Here is a 16,990-nt window from a genome sequence, read left to right on the forward strand (position 1 = left end):
AAAGTCAAATGAAACGACAATTTTTAAGGGAAGAACGTAATCGACTCCAACCTCAAAAGTCCGTTAGACAATTAGCTTAGTATATATAGTACACCTTGTAGGACTAATACCATCCATATCCTCTTTTAAAAGTCCTAATTCTAGAACTCTGACCAAATAATAGTATCACACACTTATGTTACATGTAGATAAGCTAGCTCACAAAGTCACAAGTCAATTAAACATCGCCTTTTAACATTCAAATTTCCATATTCTTCAAGTTCACTGGAAAATTATACAAGAAGTCAAATTAGGAAGCGCCCCATAAAATTAGTATATATTGCTACATAATCTGTTATAATTTTGCATCGTACATACATTTTACGAATTTATTTTATACTGTACTCTATCTTATTTTATACTATAATCTGTTAGATTTTTGCATCATACATCTTAAAACCTACAAAAGTTCATAAAAAAATGATGAACTCTTACTGGGATTTAGGTGAAAAAGAAGAGGAGGAAGCATCATGTGTTGCTTTTTCTCTACTTGGTGATAATGTTAAGTTTGAGGTATTGAAAGTTGTAAATGACCTCGATGTGTTCGAGACCATCAAGAAATGTGGTCCTCGAGCGCACCTTTCCGCGGCTGAGATTGTGGCAAAGTTGCCCACCAAGAGCCCTGAAGTTGCAGCGGTTAATCTAGGTCGCTTGCTTGACTACTTAGTTAGTCACTCCATCATTACCGTCTCTCCTATTACCCTCCCGAGTGGGAGGGTAGAGAGACGGTATGGCCTTGCACCTGTTTGTAAATTTTTTACGTCGAATGAGGATGGTGTTTCTTTGAGTCCTTTCACAGACACGTTACTACATAAAGCGTTGAAACAGAGCTGGTAAGTTGTTCATCATGTGTTTTGATAGCCTCCTACTCTCCTAGCCATGCCGGGAAAGTTTGTCTTCTACATAGATTGTAGATCAATAGTTGGCTCATTCGTTTCACCTTACACTCACTCTCGAGTCTTAATCATAGAAAATACTACCTCCGCTTCGCATTATTCGCAACAAATGAATATTTTATTTCTCACAAATAATACCCCTTTGTTGCGAGTAATAAGAAGCAGAGGTAGTATAATTTTGAATGGTTTAAGGAAATTTTAGAGAAACAAATGTTAAAATATTCAATGTTCAATGCCTTGCTAGCGAGAAAGTTTGCATCTCGATTAAACTTCACTACAGGCAATTTGGGGTGGGGAATGGATTTTCTTACCCCCCTCTTCCCCTCCAATGTTAAAAGGGCCTAACTCGCTAATTCGGGCTGGGTTGTCCTTTTAGAGGTTCTAGCCCGATATAATAACATTTTTATCATATATATGCATTTAACATATAATTATATAATTATGTACCATTTTTTTTTCTTTGCAGTCTATCCTTAAAAGACGCAATTCTTGAAGGTGAAGAACCATTCACAAAGGCTCATGGAATGAGTTTGTATGAGTACATTGGCAAAAATCCTGAGTATCGCGCAGGGTTCCATAAGGCAATGTCCGATCATTCTACCCTTATTATGCGCAAAATTTTAAGGACATACAAGGGTTTCGAGGGTCTATCGTCGTTGGTCGATGTTGGTGGGGGTAATGGAGCCACACTCAACATGATCCTTTCTCAATATCCAACAATCAAAGGAATTAACTTCGATCAACCTCATGTCATTGCAGATGCATTATCTAATCCTGGTAAATTCATATTTACAATAATGATTCAAGTCCAAAATCGAAATCCTAGTCTCATTATGTAACATTAACCACTACTTTCGTGTTATTAATGCTTTAACACAGATGTGGAGCACGTTGGAGGAGATATGTTTGTCGATATTCCCAAAGGCGATGCCATCTTTCTCAAGGTACGTATGTTTTTGATTGAGTTGGTCCTTTAACATTGTACTCCGAATTACATAGTCTATCAATAACCTTAACAATCGTTGAATTGAATTTGTTTAATTTTCAGTGGATATTGCATTGTTTTGGTGACGAGGCATGTATAAAGATCCTAAAGAATTGTTACAATGCCCTTCCAAACCATGGCAAGGTTATAGTTTGTGAATACATCCTTCCTAATCCAGATGAAACATCGAACGACATAGCTGCTAATTCCGTCGTTCAATTCGACATAATGATGATGGTTTTGCCTGGAGGAAAAGAAAGGACTGAGAATGAGTTCAAGGCGTTAGCGTTTGCTGCTGGATTTCAAGGCTTCCAAGTTGTTTGCTCTGCCTATAATGTTAAGATCATTGAGTTGCTCAAGACAAATTAGGTCACGGTCATATTATTACATGGTCATTATGATGTCTTAAATTGCATCGCACATTTATTGGTTGAGGTTACTACGAAGTACTATAGTATGTATTATTGTTTGCAATTTCGTTCAATTTGATATAAATTGTGGTTTGTTCGGTTTGTTTTAAGAAATACTTAAATTGTTTAAGTTGAGTGATATAGTATGTTTAAATGTAGTTCTTACTTTCCATAAAAAATAATAATAATAATAATAAAAAAATAAAAAATAAAAAAAATAAAAAATAAAAAACCGTAGTATTATCCATTCTCAATTTTATTTTTTTTGGACAGGGTAAATTTCCCTTCTTAAACATGAAAAAAAGTAAAAGTACATCATATTATTATTGGTAAACAACAAAAAATTAAAAATAATACTTGTAATAACAGCAACGTTGATTTATCAACAAACATTTATTCCGAGGATGCAGGCTATAGTATTTATAGCGATTTACCAACCCATACCCAAAAGGTAAAATACGAGGATTGTCTTCATCGAGATCACCACATTTGAGCTACAAGGGAGCAAGGCACAAAATTCAAGATGAGGAGATTGAGAGAGAAGGCACAAAATATCACTTTCTTATATAAGTGGTTATTTTTAAGTGCATCACTTTCTTTTTTAAATATTTTCTTATAATTTTTAATATATATCCTCAGTGTTCACATAATACCCTGTCTAACCCTGCCTTTTAAAAATAAGATATTATATTTATATAGCTGGATTCATTTCAATAAATATTTTTCATTTAATAAATTTACAAAATATTTGTGCATCGACCATTATAAAGTTTCGTCTATTATACGTAAGTGATAGAGTATTAAAAACCTGTATTGCATATTTGATTTAGCCCGTAATAAGCTCTTTATTCTAAATCGAAGAAGTTCAAATCAAATGGGCTCAACTACAAACAACAATGTGGAACCAAACAACCTCTCATATTGGAACTTGGGAGCAACAGAAGAAGACGAAGGATTTTGCTTAGCTGCGTCCCTTGTTACTGCAAGTATCACCTTTGGTGTATTCAAAGCTGTGAAAGACCTCAAAGTTTTTGAGGTCATAAAAAAAAGTGGGCCTAATGCACCTTTAACAGCAGCCGAGATAGCGGCCAAGTTGCCTACCGAGAACCCGGGGGATGTGGCCGCTGCCCTCGGCCGCATGCTCGACTTGTTAGTAGGCCAATCTGTGCTCACTACCACATATGTCACCCTGCCTGATGGTACAGGCCAAAGGCGTTATGGACTTGCGCCTGCTTGCAAATTCTTGACTCCTGATGAGGATGGCATTTCCTTGGCTCCTAAAGTTTCTATGTACAAGGCTATGATCGAGAGTTCGTAAGTAAACTTAACTTATTATGGAGTAGTATTTAACTAGATTTATTTATGTGCGCTATATTAACTTATGTTTGCTAAACTTTAATTTGTAAAAAACACACACATTATTTTTGTTGTAGCATTTTTAATTGTTAACTTAATCAAAAGAGTATATTTCCTCTTTTTTTTTAGTTAACATTTTTTGACTTTGCACGTTATTCACATAACTTACTTTGAGTTAGATTTGTCTCAAATCTTTTTTTCAAATAATCAAATTTTTATAATTTTTGCTAATACATAATTAAAAAAATATATTTACATTTTAAGTATATATTGTGCAGCGCCTAAATAAAATGTATCAACTAAGTAACTAACGGAGGAAACATATCTAATAAGAAAGGTAAGAAGACTGAATATCTACAGACTGCAGCTTGCCTTCTTAATTATGAAGTGGATCGGACTGTGGACTATTCAATTCCCTTGTGAAATTTATGAAACTTAAGATACATTATGTAAACGTCAAAAATAATACACATTAAAAATCATATAAATTTTAAGTTCGTCAAAACTTTCAAGAATGAAAAGAGTATTTGATTCTACTACGTACTCCGTAATATTTTTCATGTATACATATAAGTGTTTGTTACAATTTATCAAGTGAACTTGCATTTGCATTATTGTGTTTTTAAATTAGTGTGATGTTGCTTATATTTAATTGTTCCATATCATGTTGATCTAGTCCCTTTATCCCAAAATCGTGCAACGTCTAAACTACAATCCATCTAAGGTCAAAATTTTAGTGGAAACCATTAAAAATCCACTAATTAAAATTCCACATTACTTAACCAATAATATGAAAAAGAGGCCGAATAAATTAAGAATTTAAATATAAATGGCACGCATTTTAATTTCATTGATGCTAATTCTGCATATATTGCTTGGGAAATGGGCATCATTATTTAATTATCATTGATGAGTCCATTAATGAAGGCTGCCAAATTTCTGCTATATGTTTCACAATTTGACGTCACCTCTAGCAACAAAAACAACACTGTTATTATCATCTTCAATTTCCACGATGGCCTAAAATGAACATCAACTTCATTGCCAATATGCCATTAATTGTATCATATAATATGAGAAAATACTCCAAGGTGTTGAAACCTTATTATTGTCCCTAATAATGTGTATTGTCCAACATAGAATTAAAAAGATGAGAGTAATTATTACATACAAGTAAAAATCTAGAGGAGTATATTAAAGTTGTTATAAATAAATGATATATTTCGTATACTTTTGTTTAAACATCCTAAAGTATTGTACAAAATATACGTCTCTAACCATTTTATACGTAGGTTAATTTCTCAAGAAATCACGTAATTTATTCATTTTTTAATTTGTTTTGATGAATTGTATGTAGGCTCTTCTTAAAGGATGCAGTGGTTGAAGGCGTAGAACCATTCACAAAAGCTCATGGGATGAGTTATTACGAGTATTTTGGGGAGAAGGCCGAGCGTCGTGATGAGGAGTTTCATGAAGGAATGGCAAGCCACTCTATCCTTATCATGCGCAAAATCTTGAGGACTTATAAAGGATTTGAGGGTATTTCTACGTTGGTCGATGTTGGAGGTGGTAATGGAGCTACCCTCTCTATGATCCTTTCTCAATACCCTAATATTAAGGGCATTAACTTTGATCAGCCTCCTGTTGTAGCTAATGCTCCACCATATCCTGGTAATTATACTTCGTTCAATCTCCTTTCTATACTTAGGGTCTGTTCACATTTACTGAATTGAGCTGAACTGAACTGAACTAAACTGATTGGAGTTGAACTGATTGGAGCTGAGCTGAACTAAACTGAGCTGAAATGAATATTTTATGAGATAGGAAAATTAGGAGCTGAACTGAACTGAACTGAACTGATTGGAGATGACTGAACTGAACTGATTGAAGCTTAACTGAACTGAAATTGTGTAAATGTGAACATACCCTTAATTAATTTTGTTAATGAAAACTGAATATAACCTGTATAGGCACATGTTTGGTTAACAAAAACATGAGAATACATAAAGTATGACTTGTTTGAAAAAGTGTACTTCTAGCACTTCTAGCCTATGAAATAAGTTGCATGATTATGTCATACAAGTATTTCTAATTTATGTTATCAACCAAACTATTATGTTTAGTGTACATATGTTTATGCATTGTACTTCGTACATAAAAGTTGTTGTTAGAATATGCCTTAAATCAATAGCTAAAGATTTGTGTTTCCAACCATATTGGACTTGATCAATAGTGAATAATTCCTTCCTGTAATAAATACTTAGGTGTGGAGCATGTTGGAGGAAACATATTTGTCAACATCCCCAAAGGCGACGCCATATTCCTAAAGGTAAGATAACCTTGGAAACTTTAATTCATTTAACTTGTGCCAAACCAGTTATATGTAGAACTACAATAAAGCTTAAGCTGATGGTTGAGGCTGAGGCTCAGGAATATGTTTTATACTCTATCACTCCCCCTCACATGAAAGGCCCTTTTGGGCTTGAAATGTGGATGCAACACAGGCCCACCCATACCTGGTGCGAATTAATTCCACTTTTAAAGGAGGGGTGGATGAGATTCGAACCCGTGACCTTTGTGTCACGCTGGCTCTGATACTATGTTAGAGGACCATCTCAACCAAAAGCTTAAGCTGATGGTTGAGGCCAAGGAATATGTTTTATACTCTATCATAATTGGTGATATAAAAAGATGATTTGCCATGATATACCAGTGCTCCATCCCTCCGTTTTATATTGTTTTTTTTCACTTTTACTTGGACAAAATTAGTCAAAGTGGGGAAAAGAATATGAAACAGAAGTACTCGTAGTAATTATTTTACTAATACATTGCAAAATCATGTACAAGTCTAATGTACATGTATCACCAACTAACCGTAATTTTGGTGTGCTAATAAATTGTTTATTTGTAGTGGATTTGTCATTGTTTTAAAGATGAGGCATGCATTTTGATCCTGAAAAATTGCTACGATGCCCTTCCAGAGGACCACGGCAAGGTTATAATTTGCGAAGGCCTTCGTCCAGATCCACAAGAAATCACCACAAGCATAGAAGCCAATTCAATCCTTCAGCTCGATATGGTCATGATGGCTACAACTGGGGGCAAAGAAAGGACTGAGAAGGAGTTCAAGGCGTTAGCGTTTGCAGCCGGGTTTCAGGGCTTCCAAGTTGTATGCTCTGCCTACAATGCTAAGGTCATGGAGTTGCTCAAGAAAAACTAGGCTAACTTCACGTTACTAGGATACAATCACTACTAAGAATAATAACAGGGCTGCCTAGGCTGGCCAGTCAAACAATTACTCCCTCCGTCCCACATTATAGTTCCTGTTTTTCTATTTTGGAGACCCAAAATGTTTGTTGGCATTCAGGTTTTCTTGTCACTTTGAAAATTATGTATGTGCCTTTTTCCTTAATACTAGTATTTGCCAATAAATGCTTCAGTTTGATCATACCGTGGATAAAATTAAAAATGTATAATGAGTTTTTTTAAAATTTTATAGATGTATATGTAGAATTACTAACTCAAATTTTATTGAACATATATTATTTGTCTAGATACAACTAGCCTTCATTACAATTTTCACAAACCAAATTAAACATAATTAATTAAGCGATAGTACAGAGTTTACTAAGAACAATACAAAGAACACTCAAGACATACAAAGATATGTTTCAACCTAACACTGGATGATACATAGTACATAGATTAACTAGGCTTGGTTCTTAAAAAGCTCCAAACAATGCTCTTGGTCTAAGTTCCTACTCCAGAAAGTCTTATAGTACTCAGGATACGTGAAGTCCCGGTACATGGCCGGTGATCCGTTGGCGGTGAGAGGTGGTGGTGCGCTTATCACTGCATCATTGGAAGGGCAAAGGAAAGAAGCTACTGATAATCTTGGTTTATCTGTGTTCACAACTGCTCTGTGCCATACACTCTTGTATATACCGTTACTCAATGCCTGAAATTAGGCCCTTGTTAATCAAATTATGTAGTCTTATATACACATACAATTCAAGCAAAAAAAAAAGAGGGTCCAACCCTAATATTATCTTATACTTATTGGGTAGGCCTGAAGGCTAGGCCCAATATATGTACTCATAAAATAAATTCAACACATACTTATAAGTTATAACTTGAATCCGGCATGGCTACCCGTACCACAACTACCGTTAAACTTATACTCCGTAATCTTTAATTTTCTTCTTATCTCACATTCTATACGGAGTATTTTTATGTCTCCGACAAATCATAATACCTATGCTGATATGCATATACTAAATTAGTCATACTAATTACTAAATAATTCTCATAAAACTCCATGCAAAATCTAATGTGCGATTTAAAAAAAAAACATAAAATATACCGGTATTGATAGATGTTAAAGTGCGTCCATATATTCATAGATGCTAAAGTGCGTCCATATATTCATAGATGCTAAAGTGCGGTGTACCATATAACCATTACTCCTTATTTTGAAACACGTGGGTGTACTAGACAGTACCACTAGATTGTCTACAACTCGTGAATATATGATCAATTATTCTTCACTCTTTAAAGTTGTTACGTGTGGTTCTAAAACGGTATCTCTAATCCATAGTTCAGAGAAACAACTAGCATGTCAGATTGAATTACTAGGCACCATTCAAACTTTGTCACATGTCGTCCAACATAGAAAACAATTGTTCAAATCATAATAATAATCATTAAGATCTTTTTTGTCACGTTTCTAATAGTACTACTTGTTTGTATGTGTATCAATCAGTGTATGTAGAGTTTACCTGCAATTGATCACCAATGTTAATGACAAATGCATCAGGTTGTGGTTTGACAGCAACCCATTTACCATCCTTGAAGATTTGTAGGCCAGATACTTGCAAGTCTTGTAGAAGGATGGTAAGGGCATTCGGGTCTGTATGACCCGGTAACCCGTATGTCAACTCCGGCTCCGGACACTCGGGGTAATAGTTAAGAGCCATGTGTTGTCCTTGATCTCCTAGGACATTCTTTATGTAATCCTTCTCCAAACCTAAGCTCTCTGATATTAGTTCCTGTATTCTGAACCCTAGTTCTCGAACTTCTTTTATGTACTTGGTCAGTATTTCCCTGCCAAATAATAAACGTAAATTAAGTAGTTGCGCATATAAACAAATCTAATGATAAACTATTCTTTTGAAACGTACGTGACAACTTTTTCTAAACATTCTTAATTAATTATGCGACTATTAGTTATGTATGCATGGTACTAAATCAAGTTAAACGAATGTTGCTTCAAGCGTCTTCGTCAACTCAATTGCTCAAGTAAATTCGAGAAGAAGAGCAGCTTTCACGCAACCATGCAATGTATATGGAGTAAGAAACAAGTTCATTTTATTTATTTGTTTGTATAAATTTAGTGTAAACATCAAATCTGCAAACAAAGAAAAGACCAGGTCTCATTAATTAACAACCGGAAATTATACTTGTGGTAGACACTACACAACGACAGCCTCTTATTCCTATTAGAATCCAAGCCACCACAGTACTAGCTAGATGTGGGACTATGATGAAAAGATGTACGTGAAGACTGAGTCTTTCCATTGAAAGGGACCGATTATTGGTGATCTACTCGACTACTCCATATATGACTGGTTTACGCTTTTTTATACCCAGATATCACCGATTGTATATTTTCAAAATAACATAAATTTACCGGGATTTTTCCTATACCAATATAACCAATTGGCTGATTGATTTTAAGTAATGTTTTGATATTTCGTATTTTTCACTAGGGCAATGTTATATAGTATTCTGTATTAAACTTAATAAAACATTACAAAATTATGAGGTTATGACCATGTAATATACATTTTTTTTTTTTTTCAATGTAGTCGAACACCACAAAAGTTAGATGTAAATTAAGCTTTAATGATTAATCAAAATTGATTATATAGATTGAAAGGCCAGACGAAAAGACATATCATATATGAATGAATCATGCATTCATGCATGTGGATAATAGGCCACATAATTGATAATTTGTCGACTAACAAATAACAATGGCCTTATACGAGCAGTAAGCAATATTACAAGTACTTGGTAGTTGGTAGACTACTGTGTACTTCTAAAAGTTATTAAACCGCGTTTAATGGGCCAAGTAAATTAATTTTGACGTCAATGCCTTGGCCCACAACTAAAAAGGACCTCGTCAAATCTCACAAGTCCTAATATCCAACCTTGTCTTTCTAGAGATAGGTTTACCAAAATTTTAAACTTTTCTTCTTTTTTTTTTATTTTGGTGGTGACATTATAGAAAGCTCTTTTCGATATATTAGGTTATAATTTTGTGAGAAGACGTTTCTAATTTTTCCTGTATGGCTGTATTTTACTTTTCTTTACAAAAAAAAAGGCCTTCTTTATATAACTTAGCCATTTTACGAATATATACTTTTTCTCGTGTACATTACTCCAAGTGATATTATTTTTGTTCTTTTACTCTACTATGTCAATTATCAACCATTGAAGTAGGAGGATGAATCTTATCTCTTAGTCTTATCTAAAGAATGTAAAAAATCAACCGGCAAATCTTATCGGATAAGGACATTCCTTTGTTGAATCTTTCAACTAGTAGTGTAGGGTTGGACGTTTCTCGCACCCTCCTTTTTAACCAATGCCTCTTATTCTCAAATTATAATCCTTTCAATAATGTTCAACTAACTTTAAGTTCATGCATAATACGACTTCCGCCCCACATTCTAGAATCTAGATGTAGTTTTGCATTTTAGAGACGGTGTAACATATTGACTAACAAATTAAATGACAATTTTAATTGTCTTCAAGCTTTAGAATTATACTTCTATAGTTATAATAATTAATAAATATACATTGTGTGTGCATTTAGATAGCTCAACTAAGCTTTATTAGTTTCTGAGTTTAAAAATGTACATATACATTATGTGGGACCTGCACATTTTTATTGAACATAAATCAGTTGATATAATGAGATAAAGATTTTATGTCAGGTTTACTAAATCTTAAAAAAAATGTTGGTAAAGTTCTGAACAGCATGTCAGATTGTCAGGAGTACGCTATACCAGTAAACCTTAATATGTGGACCTCCCGTAAAAAATAAAAAAAATAAAAACATATTTGCATATTCACATGCATTTAAATAAACATGTGTATACTAGTCAAAGGTTGTATGAAGAAAGGACAATAATGAGAAGCCCTTGATCACATGTACATTGTAAAATGAGATCATATAGTTGAAAAAAAGTGATAAAAAAAAAGTGCTTTAATTATCAAAGAAAAATCTAACCATCTACCAAGATGTACAACTTTTCAACCTCCCAAATTTGAAAAATAAAGTGCATTAGGAGGTTTGATTAATTAATCATATTCATAGCTTAATTCTAAGTCAAATTGTTAACTTCACACTTTATAGGTAATTAAAACCAGTACTTCTATTACTGATTACTAACCTCAAGATATTTGGAGTATGTAGAGTTGGCATAAATAATGTGTTGAAATTTAAAACGATTGGTAATTTGTAATTTGGGAGTATTATTCTAGGTTACGTCATATATGATGCGTCATGAAGTGTATGTAAGCATACGTATAGAGATTATGTCATCAATTATAATTAATTGGCTACATACTTATCGCATAGATTCGATCTGAAATTTGAGATCAACGGCTAGAAATAGATCTAGGCACATTATGTTTTTCGAGTAGGTGGGGGGCAAGACATGTGTACTGGCAACCAAAAATTTTAGACTTACTATGCAACTAAAAGTATGATTGAATTGATTAAATGAATTTGTTTATAATACCACCAATCACTCCGTCTTTAATGTATTTGATCTTGATTAAGAATTACCACAATGAAACTTTAAAGTAGGTAAGATATTATATGATATTGGAAGCAATTATATGCAAATAATTATTAATTATTACTTCATATTATATGTTTAATTGTGTGCGTTTTACAGGTGGATGTGTGATTTGAGATTTAAGTATAAACATATCTGTTTCAGGTTACAAGAATCATCTAGTGATGTTTGATTTGGTAGTTGTAAGAAATATGTTAAACTAATCACTCCATAATCTAATTTTGGCATTGGTGGGACTTATAAGAGTTTTCTTTAGAGTCTACTCTCCATGGTTAGCTTACATGTTATTGTTTGTTACGATGACTATGTTATACATAAAATTTGACTTTTATGTATATGCAGACCTGATAAGATGATTATTTGAGCTTGAAACAAAACCTACTTGTACTTCGCTATCTTTCTTTACTAGTTTATATGAGAATAAACTCTAAAAAAAATGTTTAAAGTTCTTTAAAAAGGAGCTAGGAAAAGAGTGTCAATTACATCTAAAATACCCCTTAGTTTAATGTTAAAAGCACATAATATTAGTATTATACTATGGCTTAAAACTCTCTAACATGAAACTTAAAGCCTTAAGACATTGATCAAACCCTACCATATTTTACTCTTCCATTTGTACTATGCATATTTTACTCTTTCATTTGTACTATGCATATTAAATACGTACAGATTTAACATTTTTCCAATTTTTGATAAAGAACAAAATATGATGACACGAATGAAAACTTCTACGCAACTAAAGTCAGTTCACAAGAGTCACAGTGATAAATTTATAAACTGCAAAATAGACATTTAATTTTTTCCAATTTCTTATAAATTTTTGGCCTTTTCTTGTGAATTAGTAAGGCCTAGTCTATGACTCTTAGCAATTTGGAAAGGCTGTCTACTATCTTGCTTAGAAAGAGCATTTGGATGAAAAAAATATCACATGGGTTGGGCACTAGCCACATCCAACCCTTACTAATCGAACTACTTTTCCACATTCGTAATTCCTATATCGACCACTATCAACGGACATTATTAGTGTATACAACCTTATTAGTGTAATAGAACGATTCTATTTACCTTACTAGACGTACTCAAATATGATATAGTGAGCATAGATGAAGATTTTAAGGTAAGAAAACAAATTAAAAAGAGACGAAGTTGAAGTAGGAGAGTTATATTGCCTTTATTTCTAAAAGTCAACTTCATAATGGCGTTTGTCTATAAAAGATCAAATTGGTCTATATTTTATTCAAAATTTGTATTTTAAAAGAAAGAACAAAATGTAAACGTAATGCTTCCTCACTAACATGACGATTGACGTAGATATTGGATCTCTTTGTCATACTCTACGTACCGCTTGTATATTTTATCACCGAAAACTAGTAAACGATGCAAAGCATTATTTGATAAACGCATATTAGGTGCGTGGCAAGAATATCTCATTGGCAACATTTAAAAGACATTTTTTTTAATTTTTTTTTTATTTTCTTCTAGAATAAAAAGACAAACCTACCCATGTGGCAAATGCGAAAAGAAATAGAAGTACTACATAACTCATTAAAACACACATAAAAAATACTAGATCATTAAATACAATTTAATAACACTAATAATAATTATAACAATAATTTATAGGTTCTAAAGTATCCTAAATATTCTCTCGGGAAATATAAAGTATTCTGTATATGTCAGTTAACAGTTACATATTAGAAAATATAATATATGGTCGAGATTATAAGATTAAATTGATGTGATACATAAAATAAGTAATACGAAGTACGAATTAGAATATACTGTATGTAGATTTGATAACTTATTTCAAATTTCGTCAACATCAGTATTCTTAATCCTCGTTATATAAAAAAAAAAAAAAAAAAAAATTATGACTTGTTGAATAATACGTGATAAATTAAAGAGATGGGGGTACTTACTTGAATGATGGAGGGTTAGAAGGCCACTCGGGAGCATATTGCTCAAGAGGCCAACAATGGAGCCTAAGATAGTCTCTCCAATTATGAACTTCCTCTTTTTTAACGTTAAAACTTGTTGACAATCTCATTGTTTTTGTTGGATCATCACTATATAACTTGAGTTTTTCCTCCACTGGCAAATCAAAGAATTCTTTAGCCACTTTTTGCATATCATCAGCCAATTCCTTAGACACCCCATGATTGATTACCTACCCAATCAATAAAATTAAATTCGGCATCAATATTAGACTTCTCATATAGAGTACATGCATACGTACATGAAGTTGTACATCGATAAAGAAGTCCAGATGTACGTAACCTTACCTGAAAAAACCCGTAATGCTTACAAGCATACGAGACTTGTTCGAGGATTTGAGAAAGATCCTTAGAACCCAAGTCGATAACGGGTACGTCCTCACATTCGGAGACTTGAGATAAGTTGGGTCTTTGTGATTCGGGTCGGACATAGTTATCGGGGAGGTTTTTGTGAGGAATTCCGGTGGATAGGATTTTGTGCGCCATTTTTGTATTAGGCTTTATAAAAAATGTAAAATATTTTTTTATAAAAAAAAAAAAAAAAAAAAAGTGAAAAGGGAAGAAAAGCGAAAGTGATTGTGGGCCCTATATTAGCTTCGGGGAAGATGGAAGGTGTTATTGCCTATTGGGAGAATGCTACGAGTAGAGAAGAAGTGAACCATCTCACTCTTTTATATACGATTTTATAAGCCTAATACGTAGTAAATGCATAATAGTTTTTTTTTTTTTTTTTTTTTTTTTCTCCGTAAATTAAAAGTAAATAAAAAGGTTGACTTGACTAGCTACTCCGTACTTCAAAAGTCTTCCTCTTCCATCAACAATCATTAAGATTTACGTAACTCCATCTGTCTCACATTAATACATTATACTGTACTTCATAGTTCATGTTTTCCTACTCTCTATTTTAGAGACTTAAAATATTGTTCATGTAATCAGAATCTTGCTAACGAACGCCCCGCAACGTTGGATAAGCATTTAAAATATTACCTAAAGTGATAGTATTAATTTGGAAAAGTATGACAAAATCACACATCGATCGGTGTAATTAATGTTAAATTTTAATTTAATCTTTATACTTTTAGCTAGCTTATCCGATCTAATACCCCGAGGCGTTCGTTAGCTTTGGCCTTATAATTATATCCTCATTTTTTTTTTGAGGGAATTATATCCTCATTTTTTTAAACTTTATTCATTGAACTTTCTTGCCCTTAAATTTTCCATTTGTTTTTGTACTTTTTTTTTCAACTAGGGCAGCTAACGCGCGCGATGCGCGCGCATAACTAGTCATATCTAGTTACTCTTTCGGCTTGGTCTTAAAATCACAAATTTAGTTATTGGCAAAATTAGTGACAAAAAAAATATGTACACAACTATGTTTATGAGTATAAATATCCAAGACAACTAACATTAATGCATGAAAGCAAATAAGTACATAATTAAATATTTCAGAGGGTATAATTGTCCAAACACTATTCATTAAAAAACTTGTACATATTAATGAGGGTATATATGTAAATGCACATTTTAAAGGGTATAATTGGCATTACACTATTCATAAGAGTAAGTTTCTACTTTTAGTAAGTTTCTACTTTTTATAAGGTAGGGATTTTCTCTCTAACTTTTGTCTATGTAATTGTACTTTTACTTCTTTTTTTTTTTTTTTTTTAATGTACATCATCCACTTTCTCCTTCTATTTCTGAAATACCGTGAAAAACACAAACAAAAACTATAAATGGGGACGAGGGAGTATATGTTTTTAATTTAGTTAAAACACTTTTTTTTTTTTTTTTTAATGTTTGTCTATGTAAAAAGCATGGATTTTGACAATTTAATTAAATTTTATATGGCTAAGCTCTCCCTCATCCCATAACATATTGCTTATTTTATTTCTATTTGTAGTTTGAACATTTGATTGCTAATATCGGATCTCTAATTATGTAGTAACAAAAATAATAATAAAAAAAATGATATTATAAACTACACATTAAGGGGAATATAATAATATTTCACACAACTATGCATTTTTCATATACTTGTATTAATGAATATTTTTTGTCGGATTTTTAATTTTAACCATATATAGAAATATACAAAAATGAGCATTATACTATGAGAAAAGAGATCGAATATTTTCTTGCTAAAAAAATAAAAATTAATTGTATATTTCGAGAATAGTGTAAATTTAGAAGTATATCATGTAAAATATAAAACATATTCCTAAACCTCAACTATCAGATAATTCTTTAATATAAAATATGGAGAAAATATGTAGTTAAAAATTGCAAAAGGACTAGTTAAAAGTTGTTGTACTGTACAATATACTAGTCCCCCTGCCTGGATAGATGTACTTGTATAGTTGTATAACTTACTTCGTACTGTATTAGTTATGTAAACAGGTTTTGTTGTTTTGAATTTTTTTTTCATTGTTTTATGTTGATAACACTGACTTGTGCCTCTATTTGTATTATTTTTGTTTTAGATATGAGAAATTAACCAAAAAAAAAGTCATGTAAAACATAGTAACAAACAGAAACTTAGAGTTAATATGAGAGTCATGCTTCATGAAAGTAAGTGCCATTGAAAGCCAAGGGATGTGAATAATAACTTAACCTCCTAATTAGTAGTATGACAATTAAGGATCGGATACACTTAGAAAAAAATTTGTATACATATAAACTCCATTCTCCTCAGCTCCTTTTCTTTTCCCAATTGAAGTTCATATAATTCATCCTACACTCCTACATAATATACTATACTCAACTTCTTGTTTGTATAGTACAAATCAATTTGTCATTATAACGTATCAAAATCGAGCTAAAAATGTGCCCTTTTTTTTAAGTGAATCAAGCTAAGGGAGTTTTACATAGCACATACATACTTATAGCGCTTGTCCACATTTTCTTATTTTACCAGTAGTTTTTATTATAAAACACGGTAAGATATGAAAGGCGTCCCTCCTATCACAAAAGGGGTAGGGTGAAATCGAACGCAAGTCACTCCTAGGGGGGAGACGGAGGAACAAACCATCCCTCTCCACTCCATGATCCTCATATTATCAGTAGTATAGATATGTAGAACACTAATGTATTTTTAGTTTGTATTCAAGGTATAATAGCGTTATGCACAAAATCAATATCGAACCAATAAAATTTATAGGAAGACCAAATTCCTACGTTTTGGTGGGTTGAGGACATGACATGTGGTTCGGTTCGGACTAGTTCATCATATTGCATTTTTATGACATTTTTTTTCCGCACAAATCATTGTTAACAATGGTAACATTTCATATGTCAGAAATGCATATACTTTGGCATAATGGTTCACTGATTAAAACATTTGTTTAAATAATCAAGTTGTTGGATTGAAATGAATATTTTGAATTTAGGTCGGACGAGACAAAAAACCTAGAATCAAGGATTTTTAAGGATCAATGACTTTTAA

At 32.5% G+C, this 16,990-nt stretch overlaps 3 protein-coding genes across 3 annotated transcripts; 2 read left to right on the forward strand and 1 right to left on the reverse strand.

Annotated features, from left to right (window-relative positions):
• The first annotated feature begins 419 nt into the window (after positions 1–419).
• On the forward strand, positions 420–2,830 carry LOC145608826 (O-methyltransferase 5-like). The gene is made up of 4 exons (XM_081664419.1): positions 420–872; positions 1,402–1,712; positions 1,815–1,879; positions 1,984–2,830. The coding sequence occupies exons 1-4, from the start codon at positions 460–462 to the stop codon at positions 2,287–2,289; spliced, it is 1,095 nt and encodes a 364-aa protein (XP_081520545.1). The 5' UTR covers positions 420–459; the 3' UTR covers positions 2,290–2,830.
• Positions 2,831–3,204: 374 nt separating this feature from the next.
• On the forward strand, positions 3,205–6,921 carry LOC145607443 (O-methyltransferase 1-like). The gene is made up of 4 exons (XM_081663091.1): positions 3,205–3,644; positions 5,044–5,357; positions 5,951–6,015; positions 6,598–6,921. Exons 1-4 carry the CDS (start codon positions 3,205–3,207, stop codon positions 6,904–6,906), a joined length of 1,128 nt encoding a protein of 375 aa, XP_081519217.1. The 3' UTR covers positions 6,907–6,921.
• A 271-nt stretch (positions 6,922–7,192) lies between these two features.
• On the reverse strand, positions 7,193–14,130 carry LOC145608231 (protein DOWNY MILDEW RESISTANCE 6-like). The gene is made up of 4 exons (XM_081663843.1): positions 13,837–14,130; positions 13,474–13,721; positions 8,465–8,789; positions 7,193–7,644 (listed from the first exon to the last, which is right to left on the reverse strand). Exons 1-4 carry the CDS (start codon positions 14,032–14,034, stop codon positions 7,396–7,398), a joined length of 1,020 nt encoding a protein of 339 aa, XP_081519969.1. The 5' UTR covers positions 14,035–14,130; the 3' UTR covers positions 7,193–7,395.
• Between the last annotated feature and the right edge of the window lie 2,860 nt (positions 14,131–16,990).

Source organism: Chenopodium album, chromosome 23, assembly GCF_948465745.1.
Source record: "Chenopodium album chromosome 23, dcCheAlbu1.1, whole genome shotgun sequence".
Taxonomy (NCBI): Eukaryota; Viridiplantae; Streptophyta; class Magnoliopsida; order Caryophyllales; family Amaranthaceae; genus Chenopodium; species Chenopodium album.

Bases quoted from the DNA above. Each gene is read 5' to 3' on its own strand.
- LOC145608826 (XM_081664419.1), top strand. From the start codon at position 460: ATGATGAACTCTTACTGGGATTTAGGTGAAAAAGAAGAGGAGGAAGCA. The intron at 873-1,401 runs GTAAGTTGTTCA...TTTTCTTTGCAG, and splicing joins AAAGCGTTGAAACAGAGCTG to TCTATCCTTAAAAGACGCAA. The intron at 1,880-1,983 runs GTACGTATGTTT...TTTAATTTTCAG, and splicing joins GCGATGCCATCTTTCTCAAG to TGGATATTGCATTGTTTTGG.
- LOC145607443 (XM_081663091.1), top strand. From the start codon at position 3,205: ATGGGCTCAACTACAAACAACAATGTGGAACCAAACAACCTCTCATAT. The intron at 3,645-5,043 runs GTAAGTAAACTT...AATTGTATGTAG, and splicing joins AAGGCTATGATCGAGAGTTC to GCTCTTCTTAAAGGATGCAG. The intron at 5,358-5,950 runs GTAATTATACTT...ATAAATACTTAG, and splicing joins TAATGCTCCACCATATCCTG to GTGTGGAGCATGTTGGAGGA.
- LOC145608231 (XM_081663843.1), bottom strand. From the start codon at position 14,034: ATGGCGCACAAAATCCTATCCACCGGAATTCCTCACAAAAACCTCCCC. The intron at 8,790-13,473 runs GTAAGTACCCCC...ATTATTTGGCAG, and splicing joins TCTAACCCTCCATCATTCAA to GGAAATACTGACCAAGTACA. The intron at 7,645-8,464 runs GTAAACTCTACA...GCCTAATTTCAG, and splicing joins ACATTGGTGATCAATTGCAG to GCATTGAGTAACGGTATATA.